The sequence below is a fragment of the Metopolophium dirhodum genome, chromosome 8, assembly GCF_019925205.1.
Source record: "Metopolophium dirhodum isolate CAU chromosome 8, ASM1992520v1, whole genome shotgun sequence".
Classification (NCBI taxonomy): domain Eukaryota; kingdom Metazoa; phylum Arthropoda; class Insecta; order Hemiptera; family Aphididae; genus Metopolophium; species Metopolophium dirhodum.
The window spans coordinates 20423937-20442392 of record NC_083567.1 but is presented as its reverse complement, the minus strand read 5'-3'; the positions used below and the strand labels follow the sequence as shown (position 1 = coordinate 20442392).

The window sequence follows — 18456 nt, the reverse complement described above, 5'->3', positions numbered from 1 at the left end:
TCGAGAATTGTTTATTTATTTCCCCATACGTACCTACGCTCAGTTTGCAATTTTGTCGGTATGAAAAACAGTAACTCAATGTTGGGTCATCCAAATTTATAATTTTAAATTCACGAAACCGATGGGACTGCAATACGGAAAAATGTCCGAAGCAGGAATCGATGAAATTCTGAAACAAAGAAGATGAGATGATTTGATAAAGGAAAACTGACTGGGAATCCTGAATTGTTCATAGGTTAGAAGGCTTGGCCCATGGCAGAGCCCCACAGTATTTGGATATCATAATATCACACTGGTCTGATAACAGTCTTATATGAATTTAGAGTTGCTTGCGGATAGCTTGGGTCAGAAAAATGGTCAGAACAGGTCGGAGGAGTCTGGAGTTGAATGGATTACTTTTATTTTTAAGACATTGAGCTTAAGTTATGCGTCCATCGAACGTCAAGCCCCTGCAAGGACAGAAAATTAAAATAATAAATGTACGCACCTATACTATATTTGTACTGTCGAGTAAATTTACCCAGTTACTACGCAGCTAACATTTTGCTGACAACATTTTGATGATTGATTTAATCATTATTTTTGCATACAGATGTATTCAATATTATATAACGTACACAGTAAAATTAAACGTATTTTAGTATTATTCATCCGTTAATTGTGATGAATTTGTGGAGTGTATAGTTTTTTTTTTTTTAATAGCTGTAGCTATATTAAATAAAAAAAAACGAGTTGAAACTCATGAAAATATAATTTCGTAATTTATTATGTAGATGTATACATAAATAATAATTAACTATGAATATATTTCGGTGTTTGGATAAGCTATTAACTATTATAACGATGATAGTGCGATGACAAAAATATTACAATATTGATAACCAACGCGGACAATATATTAAACATTTATTTACATAACTTTTGTATGAATTATTACTATTCATAGCTTGAAATATAGGTTTGGTGTTACATGTGAATGATCCTTGACCTTTAGTTTTCCAGGAGTTTTAATAATATAGGTATTATATTATTTGAAAAATCAAAGCTACTGTTTTCACTATAGCCCAGTCAACGAGGGTATTATTTTGAGTTTTACTTCAATATCATCCGTAAAGCGTGCGAATGTTCCTTTTTATGTAAGTTTTGTGCAGTCGTGGTTTTAACCAAGTGTTCGATGGTTAAAATTTGCATTATTCAAAATAAAGGCTATAAAGACTGTAGCTAATTGATATTAAAATACTTAAAAATCACATATTATATTATTATGCCTTTATATGAAGCCAGCTGTTTATAAACGTATGATAATCAAGTTAGGTTTGTAATTAGGTACATAATGCTATTTGCGCAGATATAATATTTTATATATTACACAAATATTATGTTAATCTTCCTTCTATACGTGTTGTAATCTTAAACCGTGTTGTTTTATTATAACATTATGCTACCGCATAATAAAACAAATAACCATAATAAGAGTCTGAGTTGTTCAATTGAAGATAAATAATTATTATTGTAATTTGATGATGTCCAATGCCGAGTACGAATAACGAATTACGGTGCATTCATCAGTACTGTGTTAGGTATAACTTATAAGTTATAATTGTACATGTTTGTATATAAATATATTATAGTATAATACGTTTTATATTATATTTTGACATAAACATTATAAATTATAAATCTGTGTATAGAATTAAACGATGACACTAAACGACAATAAATAATATAAATTAATAATAATTTACTATAACATGAATAGGTAACAATAATTATAGATGATACCTATTTAATTCAATCCAAATAATATCTATACGATTTTGTTACCGTATAAAAGTTTAAGGCTTAACATTTAATTTTTACAACCTCCTTGGTTAGAAAACTAAGGCTGACTGCAGTCGAACCATTTTTTTTCATACTGACCTCTTAACCCTTGTGACATCTCTTTATTGTAAATTGTACTTACAATATAAACTTACTCTTAGGCGTAACCTACCTTTTGTTTTTTTTTGTTTTACAGTATATTTAAAGTTTTACTAAATTTTTTTTTTTCGATTAAAAGTGTTCTTATGTGTTCTGGTATGTTTCAATATTCAAATTAACTAATGCTTTTTAAACTTACTTTTTATTTTTCTATAAGTCTCTAAGTTCTATTAATTATTATTTTTATTTAATACATATTATCATTTTATATAATATTCACATTATACATATAATTATATATTATCCTATATCAGTAGGTTATAAATTATTATTATGTTTTAATTGAGTGGAATTTGTTTTGTTTTCTTATATATTTGTTCTTCGAATTCTCATTTAAGGTAGTTTGTTAAACCGAATTTGTTTTTCTTTTGTATTACTAATGTTGCAATGCATTATACAATGGTTATTATTTTGTTTATTATAACGTTATTTTATCGTGTATTTTTCTCTCGTAATGACACATAGTGTGATTTGTGGTGCAAAAGTCATCCACCAGTAATATCGTGTTGATAAAAAAAAAAAAAAAAAACAGTTACCGTAAAATTTAAGATTATAATTCAGTAGGTACCTAATATGTAATACCTAAGTGTTATAATTTAAAACCTAAATTCAAGATATTGACAATTATTTACTGTTATATGGGTATATAAGCATAATTAGATTATATAGATAGCTTATCTTAATTAAAGGTAATAATAATTACTTGTTTGTAAAAACTTGCCAATTAATTTCCTTTACATACATACAATTATAGTATATACCTATTATGGCAACGTTGCAAATAAATTCACGTATGTTGGATCTGGAAGTATGGAAATTCGTTTTCCTTGATCAATCAGCCAATGTATACACAATCGTATATAGTGCATTCGGAAGTTTACCGAATAATTTATATTATACAAGTATACAACAGACGTTTGTAATTATTATTTGTATTCAAGTATACAAGTGGTGGGGGGTGGGTGAGGAGGGAGGGTATTGGTTGGTTAAAGTAAAACGGCTGCAGATTGACTATCTATATATACTATATATATTATATATATAGATAATGTTATTTACACGGGCAGAATTTTATTCGATTTCATTTGTAATTTGTTTTTCAAAGATTGAAGCTGCGTTAAAATATATACCTAACGTTTCAACACATAAAAAATAAATGCGTTCAAAATACTTAAAATATTTTATAATACGCCAAACAAACACCATAATAATATATATATTATTTACCATGGTTAAACACACTTAAAGCGGATTACTTATTCCACGGGTATTTATTTTTCGTTTCAAGTGTATGGCTTACCGTTAAACCTTAAAACTATATAATATATTATCAAGAACCAAACCGGGATCAATTTTAATTGAATTTTATGTACGCTTGCACCGCAAGTCGAGTCGACGGATTCGTTTTCACACAATATAAATATATAATATTTAAATAGGCATATACCTACGCGTGTATAATAATATGAACGCGTGCTCGTCAAACCTCGTTGTTCTCCGAGTAGGTACGCACAATGAAATACGGACCAGATGCTTTTTGCACGATTATAATATTTTAGTTCCGTATTATATTATGTTACTTACGAGGTCCTATTATACAGTGTATTATAATATATTATTTTCGATCCCGTTGCACCGTGTTATTTTTTTCGGTATTAAAAAAAAATTATAATGCGCGCGTGTACGCCTCGGCCGTTCGCGGACCACAGATTTGTTTTGTTCTCGTGGTGGACCAGATTTGCAACGATACGCAATAATAACGTATTATACCTACGCTTACTTACACGGTAAAATAAAAAATTGTTTCGGTCTCGGCCGCGTTTTTAAAATTATTGTTTTCGATTGTTTTATACATTGTATATGTAGGTAGGTAGGTAGGTACTATACGCTGCGTATCGGTCGTACGACTACGGATAAAATACGCGAGCGGGTAACGATAGTAATAATGAGAAGAAAACCCGACTGAAAGAGATTTCGTCTCGTCGCGACGGGTTAAAATAATAATATTATTAATATAAAATATAATGATACAAACGTTTTTTTTAAGCGGAGCGAGGCAGGTAAACCGCCGCCGCAGCCGCCGCCGCCGACAGATGGCGCTGCTCCGTTCGCTGCGCGGTCCAAGTCTCCCCGACGACGACTACGGCGGGCCCGCTCTCCCCCGCCCCGTCCGCGGCGCCGACAACACCGCGGTAACCACGCATCGACACGACCGATGACGGCGCAGAGCCCGCACGGCGTCCGTCCAGGTCAACTGGTTTTATCGCGTCGTCCGTCGCGTGTTTTTCCTTCTTTAAAATCGTTTTTCGTTTGTCGCCGTTTCAATAATTCGCAGTGTGTGTGGTGGTGTCGCGTGTGCAGGTGTGCGGATTCGATCGGCAGTTGATATTTTTCGTGTGTGGTGCAATATACGCACATTACGACGAGTCGCTGCAGGTAAACGAGACGGCAGCACGGTACATTATTGTTATTACGTACCTACAGGCTACACAGAAGCCCGGTTGGGGTCGGCAGACGGACGCGGTACGACGACGAAGCGTTTTACTCTTCTGCGTTATTATAGCAATATTATCGTATTAATATTTTCTTCGTTGTCGTCGCCGTATTATTTTTATTTAACAGCGGCAGCACACCTGTTGACCGCGGTGCTGTAATCGTGTTTTTCTCGGATTTTCGCGCTATGCGTTTCGCGACGGTCGTCACCGCGAACATCCCGACGACGACGTCGATCGAGCCGACTGCTGCTGTGGCGGTGGCTAGTCGGTAAACGAGCGCGGTCGTTCCGTGCCGACGGCGTTTATATAGTTTTGACCATCGCGGTACCTACCTACGGTTACCAACCGCTCGTCTCGTAACAATATAACGGTCACCTCCCGGCATAGCCATTCGGTCCATCGTAGAGATGCTGTGCGCCGAGGAACTGATCGGCGGCTTCGACGAGGCGGACGCGTCGGCGTTCAAGTCGCCCATCCGCAGACTCGGCTCCACCAGGAAGATACTGTACTTCAACAGTGAGTACCAATCAGAATAACTATTGCGTGTCAGAACGTGTACAATAGTAATATTATATAGCATTTAGTCGTGACCCGCCGAATCGTTGTGTTATTATAATATTACCCTGAGCGAGTGTCTGAGTGTATATGGGTTTAGGACTTTAGGTCATGGACTAGGCTCACGAAAACCGCAATGCGTGCTTGTTTATTCGACAATGGCTCTTCGTTTTCTGCGGTAACGGCTGACTGATACTGTGTAGGCGTCACGATTCCGATGTTTTATTGGGTGTAGACCGGCTGGCGCCCTATAGACACCGATAATTTCTTATTGCTGCTTGAGAACAACTATGGAGCAAACTTTGGCAGTGCCACTTTCGATAAATGCGTATTTTTGTTTAAAACTGATAGTGAAAACTTCATTTAATTATTATCTTTTTATTTTGGCGTGTACCATGTACGGTATGTGTGTGCCCTTGAGTGTTCTATCACTTGTTCCGTAGACCGAAACGGTTAGTTGAAAACGATATCCTTATGTCGACCGTTTACCGTCGTATCATCGTCGCAGTCTTTGGTGACACGGTAACTCGCGTCGTAGGTACTGGCTGTTATGGGACATAATATCTGATTTCCCGTTAGTTTTTTTTAGATCCGACGGACACGGATTTATGTCGTACAATTTAAGCGGTTTTTATATGAAAGTATCGGAAAACACGATCGGCCTAGTGGTAATGGTTGACTAATTTTCGCGATGATGAATCACTTAAACATTAGATTTGAAGTGGAGAAAGTAGACATTTTTAACCATGGTTTTTAATAATTATTATAAAGTGCAGAAGAAAACGAAAATTGAGAAATTATCAACTTGACGATTCACACGTTTTTTGCTTATGTGAAAACAAAACAGAAGTAAATATAAGCTTGGCGAATGAGCAAAGATTGAGTGTACCAAGTTATGTTTGTACGATTACAGACTAAAAACATAATATGTATTGCCAAAAAATATATATAATTTAAGTTTCAAACTTCACATGTAAGTGGTAAATACCTACAGAAGTGAACAAAATTACTGTGTATCAACAATAATAAATAGAACTACCGTCTGATAATTTTTAAAAAAAACGTGTATCTAGGATGCTCGTAAATTATATCTAAATAACTATTATCTATGTAGAAATACGTATAATATATGAGTATCAACAAGTGTGAAAAGCGAGGTGAAAAGTGAGTTTAGATGAAGTTTGAAGTGAAAGTATTTTTTCATCAAGAGCCAACTTAATTGCATTATGTCTTATGAGTTATGTTAATACGTAAAGCAGGTACCCACTTTGATAATATTATGATATTTTGAATTGGGATGATTAACTAGTAATTAATGTATTCATTAGTTACATGGTATTAAAATATTTAATATTTTTAACAGTTAGTTAAATGGTACAATTAATTACCTATACAATATTTTACATATTATTATTTATTAGGTACTTGCAGATATTAGTATCGTATGGTACATTGGTACCTATATCAAGTACAGGGTAGAATAGTGAAACGGGCGATTTTAATATAATTGTTTATATTAAAATCGCCCATTTCACAGTCCCACCCTGTACCCATTTATAAATTATACTTCGTAAAAAGCTAAATACTAAGACATTACTTGCCATTTTGTATTTTCATCAAAAATAAAAATAAATACAATATTAATTTACACAATAGGTTAATCAGTAAAGTTATTTTGCAGCAGCATCGCCAATGATAGGACAAGACAGAGACCGCTCTTCGGGTTTATGTTTAATTTAAAAACCCAGGACGACTGGTTACCCATGTATATATTACCATCACTTTTTCAGTACCTATATACCTTAATTATTTAAAAACTGAAGGAAAATGTTAGTCTACATATTAAATTGTTATGTACAACTATACGAAGTAAAAAAAATAGTTGATTAACATTTCTGTTTGTCAGGAAACATTCATTGAATAACAATTTCTAATGCTATTTTTTCTTTTACTGTCTGTATCAATTTTATACCAAAGTTCATTCGAGAATATTATTTATTATATTATGGTGAAATAGGATGATTACAATTTATTTATATAATATACATCTGGATTGATTTACGGTTTTGTGTTTTTTTATGATGGAAAAACGACTATCAATTATGCATTAAATATGATAATATTTGCAGTTATAAAAAAAATGAATTATACGTTATATTATTGTGAGTGAATGATCGATTGGCTTTACAGTAGTTACCAGAAACAATTACATAAAATATATCATCATTAAACTAGGTATAGTTGTTTATTATTAGTCAAAGTATGTTTATGATAACATACATAAATCTAACCTGATAATTTGTAATATTATAATTACCATAAAATAAGAATAAATTGAGAAAATATAATAATAGTAGTATGTTAATGCAATGTGCCTATGTCATACTCGTATCACTGATTATATAAATTATATAAATCAATGCTTAGACATATATTATATTGATCCCACTAAAACCGACAAATTCGAATAGAAATATAACAAGTGAATAGTTAAATTAAAATTATAGGTGTCTGTTTTAAAAAAAAACCTATGTATAATAAAAAGGTTCTAGTTAAGGTCAAATACACTTCTGTGCATCTTTATAGGATTATATGACGTGCATGCAGCATTCTTTTTTTTTTCCAATTTGACAATTATTTTACAAATTTTCATTTAAATAAATTATACTTGAAAATACCAAATCATCGTGGTCGTATGAATTATAATAATTATAATATCCGTCAGTTTGAGTATCTACTGTACTTGTAAATAATGTGTAAAAAAATGTTTCATATAGTATGTAGAATGTAGATACATACTATATTAGGAATAAGTAATGTAGATCTAATGAATGCAAAATATTTGTTTTTATATGACGACGTGTCCATGTCCAATCGTAAAATTAACATAAGACCAATTCAGTCTCAGTTTAGTACTCAAACAGAAACACGTATTGTTATTTTGAAAGAAATATTAATTTTAACGATATGGTTTTATTTTACTTTTCATTGTGAAAAGCCAATGCAGCTGCATATCGTATTCTTTATCGAAATATCTAAACGCGTTTGTAAAAGAGGATTTATAGTTGTCTAGGGAGTTTAAGGGCTGCTATTGTTAAGACATTGACAATAGGGTGAATGATTTTTATCTAAACTTCTTGACACTGCTCACATATACAGATGCTGCCCCACGTATGTAATGGTAAATTTAGTTTAAAATTAATTCCTGATGTTCGAAAGGGCTTCTCAATTTCATATTGTTGTTGATGTGGTTGCTGCAACTCGTATCGTCTTGAACAATGGACAATAAAATATTTCAGTTGGTGTAGGCGAGTAACGTTTTGACCTATAGAGTACATTTATTCATCGGTTACTAATATAAAATACGAATATTTTTAATTTGTCAATAATAATAGTAAATTTTGTTTTATTTTATTATTATGAGTGTACCTAACTATAAATATTATTTAACTGTGACGCCAGGTTATCTTCTATAGATTATAAAACATTTGATGGATCATTGCTTTTATTTACAGTTAGGTATACCTTTATAGTTTTATTGTTGAAATATTTTAAGTTATATTTTTGGAATACGTTTATTAGTTAAATTGATATCAAGTACATATAGGTGCCACATAGTTTAAGTTTTAACATAATTTTGAAGTAGAATGCATATAAATATTTTATGTATGTGCTTTTTACTACCTACAGAAAATATTTTTGGGGAAAGGTGATTCAAGTTTTTTTTCTCGGAGTCATATGAAGAATCACAGAGATCAACGTAATATGTATTTAATAGCTGGCGGCGGCCCGTACATACATTTTATTTTCTTATTCTTTGGTATTTTAAAATGTACGAGGCTATCAATGTTGCCATTCAGTATATTATTTCGTCCGTTATTGTTGGAGTTATGACAATGTATGGCGTGAACAAAAAAAATAAAAAATATAAATACCAGTCAATGAACATCAATACATTTCCATGTATAAATAATGATAAAAATACTACACGCGAACCCTACTTTGTACAAAATTCGTTGTTGCGGACTTAGTAGGAAGTTCAGCTGTCAGCGATAGAAATTAACGTGACCGTAAAAGATGAAAATATCTATAGGTCCTGTATGTTTTTGTCGGTTTTTTTCATCACTCCACGTTGGTGAGCAGATGTTCATAATATATCCTTTCCCTGCGAGACGGCTATACCACCATTGGGCTACCATATGGGCTGTATGTAGTGTTTGACACAAAACTAATTAATCATTTAAAACAGTCCAATATAATATTATGTCGTATTGTTGTTCTCTGACATTATTCGACCAACTTTATGAGTATTTAATACAATAAAAATACTAATATAACCTTTAAGTAGTATAATTTATTTTATTTATGTGCTATAGAGATATTATATTATATTCTATAATGTTACGTATAATTACACTTGTATATCTGTAAATCAATTAATATGTACCTATATACCTACAGACAATTGATTTTAAATAATTCCAGAAAATATCAACAAAATATAATTGATTTAAGTCATAATATCTTAATTGTTGTTGTTTTTGTTTAAAAAAAATAGAATACGAAAAAATGTCATTATTATTGTATGAAAAAATTGGCAATACTGTAATATGTATGAAAAAAATATTTAATAATGCGTTTACCAGTTTAAATTAAATACTTTGAAAATACTGTTTACATAACATGCACAATTAGTTGGTAAAAACGTTGTTACATATACATATAACATTTTTGTAATTTGAATTACACTAATAGTCTAATAGCCCCTGTCCAGCCCTGTACCTATATTTTAATTATTTTGCATTGTAATTTATACTAAAAATATGATTAGATATTTCTTTTTATATAATATGATCCAACGTAAGTGCATAGAATAATTTCTTTTAAAACAAAAACTTTAAATAGATTAATAATAATATGTAATTGATAATAAGTAAAGTTTATCTTATCGCATTTAGTTGAAACATTGTGTTATGCTGTGTAGGTAATAGGTATATTGCGTTTTCCCTAATAGTAGTTATGTACAAAATGGACATTTATATTTACTTAAAGGTGGTCTAACACATAGAAAATGTCTGTGGAACGAACGTGATTTTAAAAAATAGGTTTGAAATAATTTTAAAACATCTATATTGTAGGTATTAGTTAAGTTAACTCAAATATTGATGTTACTTATTATTTGGGATTCCAGTTGACTGAAATTTAAATTTTCGTATTTATCCCGCAGTATGATTTATAAGTACTTAATTACCTTTGTAATAATTGTATACGTTTATGACAATTGATAGATTAAACATGATTTACTCTATTCCCCCGCTAAATAGGTTAGGAAGAAGATTATCAACAATAATCTAAGTAGACTCGATTTAAGTATTTTTAGATACTATAATAATGACTATATTTAGGTTAACTACCTTTTTTAAATTACAACAATATAATATATAGTTTCATTTTAAAATTCTGAAACTGATTATTAATTTAAATATATTTTAATGAACACTGATCGAATGATGAACCAACAGTTAATTAAGATCATAATATGATTATAAGTATTTTAAAGTTCATTCAAGCGAAATGGAACGATAGGAAATGGTGTGAATTGTGGAATACTTTGTGGTGCACCAGCCACTCATACAATTAATAAAAAGAACCAAAATAAAATAATAATGCTAAAAATTACTAATGATCAACTTTTTTATAATTTTGATTTACCTAATGATTATGGTTTTTTGAGTTTAAACTCTAACTATACAATATTTAAAATACATATTCATCTAAAATAATATTAGATTTGGGTTTAATGTATGAGAATAATGTAGGTATATAAAGTTAATTAAAATACAAGGTACTCGTTATTTTTTTTTCAAATTATTTTTTATATTTATACATAAAATAAATTCATTAACATTTATTTTAAGGAGTTTAAAATATCTTATAAAAGTCTCTTAAAAATCTTATGTAGAAATCACCTTAACTAAACTTGTCTCCACATACTTTGTTTGTTTTTTTGTATGGTTTTTTTTTATTTCTAAGCCACTTTATAATCTGATTTCCCATGCTTTTTTATTATCAGTGTAAAACATATTAGTATTATCATGTTAATTATTAGTTATGGTTCTTACAAAAACAATATACCTAATAATAACATAAGCGCTGAGAAATATTTACCATTGTTTAATGTTAAAAGCATTATTATAACTAATGACAACTCAAGAATTGAGAAAAAAAGTAGTTCTTTGAGTTAATAATTTTTATTTGATAACTTAATTGAATGGGGTTTTACATGTAAATTATAGTATTATGTTTTGGGTAGCTATATTATACCCCATTCGATTGAGGTATACCTAATATGTTAGATTAAGAATATTAATCGGTTGCATACTTGCGTGTGATGCCCTTTTAATATTTTACAGGGTTGTTATTATTACAATTTATTAGTCCGATTTACTATATCAAATGGTTTAAGATCCGCATATATATGATAAATATTATGTACCTATGTTTTATGTACGATGTACTGAATGATTTAAGTCAGACGTCAGTCTGTAGTTGTGGACCGTGATCTTTAGATATAAACCACATACCTACTTTTGTTACGGTTCGTTTTGAAAAATATCCTTATACATATAGAAATACGTCATTTCATTAGTTTGTAACTGAATAATAATATTTACAGTAAAAAACTAAGCCATAGTACTTATTATTATTCTACAAATAAACAATTGAAGTAAAAAAAATATTGTTATTAAAATAACAAATTAAATCAGTAAATCAACTGCTTGGAATCGAAATTTTTCTCCACGATATGCAATTTAGTTACTTAATATTTTATTTTATATACATCATTTATATTATAGTGTCCAATTTACCCTATAATATTGTAACGATCATAATCAAAAAAATAATTAATATTTTCTTCGCAATTAATACATATATGTAATGTTTATTATTTTATAGTATAATATAGTAAGTAAAAAAAAAATTTTAAAAATACAGTTTGGTCCGTAAACTTTTGTTCTATTGCACCTTAGTAGATTAGATATTCAACACAAATTATACTCGTTTTGACTATATATTGTGATATATATAGTATAGTTTTTGGAGAGTACCTATCGAATTTATAATTTTCATGAACTATTTTCGTATAATACGCATCATAGTGGCTTACTTTTTATATGAATTGATGTTTTTAATAGTAAGTAACGAAAATATTTCTCTTTCTTAGTGTTATTTTTTTATTTGAACCATGACATAGACTTATATTTAAAATGAAACTCTTGAGAACTATTATAGTGACATGACGTGACTAGCAGAACAAAAGAAAAATAATACTCAAATGAAAAAACCCAGATGCTGAAGTAGTGCTGTTAGGATCGAAAGGGGTACAAGTAAAAAAAAAAAATTGACACCATTTTATATATTTTTATCGTTATATTATTATTAGACCGTGACGATTGCCATAATATTATTATATAAATAAGTTGCATTTGTAGAGAAATCGATGTCAGTAAAATGAAAATGAAAACGAGATATTCCTCAATAATTTTGTGAAACATTTGATCACGTGTTTCAGTTAAGGATAAAGACTATATGCTGTTTGTTTGGAAAGAACCGGAGATTGATAAAAAAAAATTTAAAAATCATCACCAAGGTAAAGGCGCAGCTCCAGTGTTTCATTGAGTTGGTAATGAGGATGTAACGGATTAAATCGAAAACATATACCGTACAACGAATTTGGCCGTGTAATGTGCAGCAGCAGGCTCATCTGAATTGGCCTGAAAATAATAATGAATGGTTATGTCTTTTAAAAAAAAAACCATGGGCCTTTAAAATATGTTTGTTTATAAAATAAGTTTTCATCCGATAAAGTGGGCAAACCCAGTATTATACACTTTAGGTAGTATATTAGTTAAATATTCCAAATATAACAATATATTCTATTAAGTATACTTTTTTTTCATAAGGCGTTTTCCGACTATAGCTCTATATTAATGAAACAATGCTTAAATATAAGTGATGACTAAAGAAACGAAACTGAATATTATTATGCATTTATGTATAAAATTTGTATGCAAATTTAATTAGACCTCCATTATATTATGGAACTTATAATGATTGGAGATGTTATACAATATTATGCATAATATTTAATGTTTATGTTTTGATTATTTATTAGTGAAATCAAGAGTTTTTTTTCCTATTATACCCCATACACGGTGGAATGTTTTGATTATACACGACGAATCAAAACATTATTTTTCTGTAATTCTTAATAAATACTAGTTGTTATAACGTTTCCGAGTAAGACGTAACTACAATAGTATACAATTCAACAATACCTATACAACATTGAATGTTTAACATTATTATTAGTGACTTAATATAATTATATGGTATAAGAAAATACACAAATCCAGGTAGTAAACCTATACCTATAATAAACAAATCAACTTTCAATTTAAATTATTATTGCATGTATGCAATATTATATTGTGCATATTATTATTTTTTGCTTAATTTAGGCACACGAAATTAGTAAATAATGTTATGTAATTATTACTGAAAAATAGATTTCTGTTGTTTTTTGATATTTAAACAGTTTAAAAAAAAAAAAACTAATTTCGGTGTGCTTTATATAACTACCCAATACCCAATACTGTCTTGTAACCACTATAACCACTAACCTAGTTAAAAATCATTCGCGTAGGCGTTTGCAAAGCAATTCCGGCACACCCTGTATAATGAATTGAATGTGTGCGACTTGTGTGAGTCAAGGCTTATCGGCAGTATTTGTCAAGGTCGTGTTACAACGGGTAATATTATGTTTTGTCGTCCCCCATGGACGCAGGAAATTGATGATATCCAATAAACTATTGTGCTTAATTCGTTAGGATTTCAAAAGATACCCCTATAACTTTTTCTCGATGTGTTTTTTTATAGGTTAGTATTTCAAATTAAGGTACAATAATATGGTTAATATTTGTATGGCCAATTAATACGTATATTTTATTACAGTCTTAAAATTACAGAAGTTGACAATGGATGCAAATATGCGAGAACTATGTCGTCAAATATTGATCATCGTGTTTTATTTAATAAAATATTATATTTTATAATTTGTGCTTTAGCCCAAATGAAAATAATATAATTATTTTGTATATTTGATTTTTTTGGTGTATATTTTGATTTTTTAGAACAATTTGAAACTGAAATGTCTTTTGGTGTCAATACAATACACAAATTGACAAATCACCATTATTATGCACCACTGATAATTGTATGATGCAAAATCATAAAATTTCTTCTTCTTTTATGGTTAGGTTTATATTTTTTGCCAAAATAGCACAGTCTTTCCATAAAGAACCGAGGGATGAGTTAATGATTAAGCACGTTCGTCACGTATAATTAAATTATAAAATTTAGAATTCCTGTTATTTAAAACAGTGTTGTTTTAGAATGTATTATATTTATTTTTATTATATAGATGTTTATTCCAAAATGTTTTTACACTTAAAATCGTATTTCTATTTTTAGATTTGGGTATTAAATTTGCCAAATAAAAAAATTCTGAACAACATAAATTATTCACTTGAACACATTTGTTAGAAGTCTATCACACATTTACACATTATACTATTTTATGCATTTTCGATAAAATTATATTTAAAATTATTTCGCCCTTTAGTAGCTATTATTGAGGTAATAAGAATATTATTATGATTGTATTTTTTGAAATCTAATAAAAGTATATAAGTACAGTGATAAAAATAATATTTAAAAAAAAATTAAAATAATTAGGTACAGAATAAAACTATAATTTCCATAACGGGGATAAATGCGTTTTAGCCTTTAGGATATAAATTATATTTAAGAGCAATTTTCTACTCATTTAATAATTGGTATATTAAAAGGTTTTGTGCACTCTGCACATAATGAAATGTGTTCCTAAACTGTTCTTACTACGAAAATATACGACCACCATGTTATTTAATTCTTGTGTGAGTGGCGTTTTGTGGTTTGAGCACTTTGGGGTTTTTTTATTTTGTAATTGACAACATACAAGTTGCATTTTGGTATGTTGTACACTATACGCCACTTTCTCTTTTTGGTTCATATTGAATTTCTATCATGTTTCAGCGTCATACGTTTCTCTAACCGTAAAAAATCGGCAGGTCTATTGTGCATTTGAAAATACAATAGGTGATTTATTTTTGAATATGTTTTCGTCAAGTTCATACATATTGTTTATTTTTTATATACATATATAGTTATATAATACACACCGCACCGAGTATGCTAAATTTACAAGGAAATAAATCATAAATGTATACGAAAGTTAATTATTTCCCACGATGTGTACGATTTATACGATTTAAATGTCATTATAATAATATATGGATTATTTTGACTATTGAAAACGATATTTTAGTATGCCGCCATAATTATGGGTGGTCTGCTGGTCCATATATTGATGTAATGATGTATCACATAAAATGGTATTAGCTTTGTTAGTGGACCATGTGTTTCTGAATTCTGTTTTCTGTTCATTTTCACCCTTATATCTTAACTACTGACATCCTGATTTCATTTAAACGCGTGTTTATGTTCTCGTATATTATGTATATTTTCTGTACATAGTGATGAATCATATTATAGTCTGTTGGCTAATATATTAAAAGTATCTTTTATTTTCGCCATATCGCGTGGGCTTGGTCAATATTTGTACTTGGTTCAGGCGTATTTTTTTTATATTCCATAAAAATTGATTTTAGATTATTATCTTATTGTTGTTTGACACGTTATCAATTTATGTTCGTAGGTTCCTAAACACTAATCAATTAGTATTCACTTAAAAGGTAATTTAATCATACAAAGTATATAGTTACCTACCCATATTATTAATTTTGTTCATTTTTTTTTTTTAGTTTTAATCTTACCTTCGAAATATCTAAAAAATAAATTAAGATATTCTTTTCTAAATTATATAGGAACATTTTTCTGTGTAATACTATATTAATGTTGTTTCATTGATTACATCGATAAATTATTTAAAAATATTTTAATATATTATTATGCAATAAAAATGGTATAATACCGTAGTATTATACGGTTTATGCGTATATGGTTAATATCCGTTGTTGTTGATGCTATAACTCAAATGATAAAAAAAAATGTACATATATTTTTTATTTATATTTATTATTTATACTTGTACTTATATTATTAGGTACGTACTACATTTAGACATTCAGTGAATCGGCAACATTGTAAATAGCACCTAAACGAAATAGCTGTGCCTATTACATTAAGTAATCAACCTACCGTGAAGTCTCTTGGTACAATTACTCTGACATATGTTTTTCATAAAATATATGTAACTATAAATATAAAAGTATAGTGTAATCTACCAATTAAATTACGATAATTTAAAAATATTCATACTAACATTTTAAATAAACAATCTTAGTTTATAATTTATATATTATGTAAATCATTTTATATGTTCACTTTTAACTACTAATATATTGTTTTAAAAATAAATAAAAAACATTAATAGGCATTATAGGATTTGCGAAAAAAAAAGTAATGGGTTATTTTGGTCTAGTGTGTTAAATAGATTTAATGACTTATTCTTCTATGAAACACAATAATATTGCATACTATATTTACATAAATAATTAATTCATTATTTTATGCGTACCTAGAATAAATAGATAAAAATAATAAGTATTATAGACTTAAAATTCTAGATCTGCTGCTTCAGGAAGGGGGGGGGGTGTGTTTAATATCTATAAAAGTATTTGTTTATAAACATTAATTGGTTGGTTTAAATGATTGTTATGTAAAAAAATATATGAAATAATAAGTATTTCAAAATATTACGTTTGAATGGTATTTTTATGTTGTCAGAGATAATAATTTGTGTTCTAGACCTGGCTATAAACTTATTGGTGCCGTAAAGAGACATAACACTTAAGACTATTTTGTACTGGATAGTGCGTTATTAAAGATTTTATATTAATGATCGATTCGTGACATGGATTCAATCCTCGTTATTATACGAGTCACGTTTGACACCAGGTTTTCTTACGACTTAATTTTTTCAACATCCTGGAACATTCTATCGTGTAGTATATGGCTCATTGTGATTCGAAAATAATGTCTGTGCATTGTAAATTCATATACATATAATAATATATATATACATACACTACGTACAGTATATTAGTGCGCGTACCTATTACAACTATTGTGTATACGGCGGCCGAGACCGATGAAACGATTTAAACCCCGAATGACCTCGATCCGATTTCCAGCGCTGCACTTATAACCACATTATTATTATTATAATACTATGGCGATGATGGGAAAATACGTTTTTTTTCATCCCATTCGGATTTGATTTTCGGACGGTTTGAAGAATTGGCCAGACCCCGTATGAACGCACCCATGTGGGTGTGGGTCGGCGGCGGGCGGGGGTTGGCGATGACGTCACGGATGTTATTGAAATCCTTGTATAGTGTGTATGGTGTGGCAGTGCGTAAACGGCGCATTTCCCCTGCGGCCGACGGCGACGGTCGGAAAAGCGCATGATCCGAACGGGATAAAGCGGGGAACTCGGTCCGGCGGGCGGCGCACAGCTTCCAGTATCGCGCTCGCAACAGTTGTCGACCGTATACTTCTCGCTCCGTCTCTCTCCGCGCGCCGTCTTGCAGTTGTTGTGTACACACACCGTAGTACACGACACAATATAATATTGTCGTGCTTATTGTTATTTGCGTCGCGGGCTCAAACGTCCGGTGTCCCGCGGTACCTGCAGCAGACCGGAAACCGCGTAGGTACCGATGAGGCACGACGCGGCTGGCGAATAACGTCATGTTCCAGTGTATAGTCCAGCCCAAGAATACGTGGAGCAGGAGCAGCCCCGAACTCCGGGAACTCAGAGTCGTCTATCCAGGTGACACTCGTCATATCGATAATAGTTGTTGGATTGCCTGCCAGCTAGTCGATTAATTATATAATAGTATATCCGGTCGATCGATGCTACTACTGCAGTCACACATCCGTCGGTTTATCCCGCGTCTCCGGTCCGAGTCCGCGGGGATATAGTTCCCCTCGTTCTGTCGTCGCACAGCTCGAGAAACGGATATCATAACATTGTCGTTGTTGTTGTTGTTGTTTTCGTTGCACCCGTATTAATATAATATAGTTCTATACGCCGCCGCAGGTCTTGCCACACTGCAGCGGGTCCGTGACTGTCGTAACAATCACCATACCATACCTGCCATATATAATATAATATACCTAGGTATATATACGTGTATACGGATAATCGCAATGGTAAAGAATTCGTGTTTCGGTTGATGGTTCATTTGTCACGTGCGTGTTGGTCCAACGAAATTCGGTTTGGCGTAGTTAGCCCGTG

General features: G+C 30.5%; 1 protein-coding gene across 2 annotated transcripts in view; it reads left to right on the top strand.

Annotated features, from left to right (window-relative positions):
• The first annotated feature begins 4192 nt into the window (after positions 1-4192).
• The window catches only part of LOC132951259 (SLIT-ROBO Rho GTPase-activating protein 1-like), a 50601-nt gene continuing 36337 nt past the window's right edge, over positions 4193-18456 (top strand). The window contains exon 1 of one of the 2 annotated variants that reach the window (XM_061023055.1): positions 4193-4991. In XM_061023055.1, coding sequence (XP_060879038.1) covers positions 4883-4991 — 109 coding nt within the window. In that variant the 5' untranslated portion in view covers positions 4193-4882. Of the gene's footprint in view, positions 4992-17677; positions 17989-18456 lie in introns of those variants that run through there. The other variant, XM_061023056.1, reaches the window with a different exon arrangement.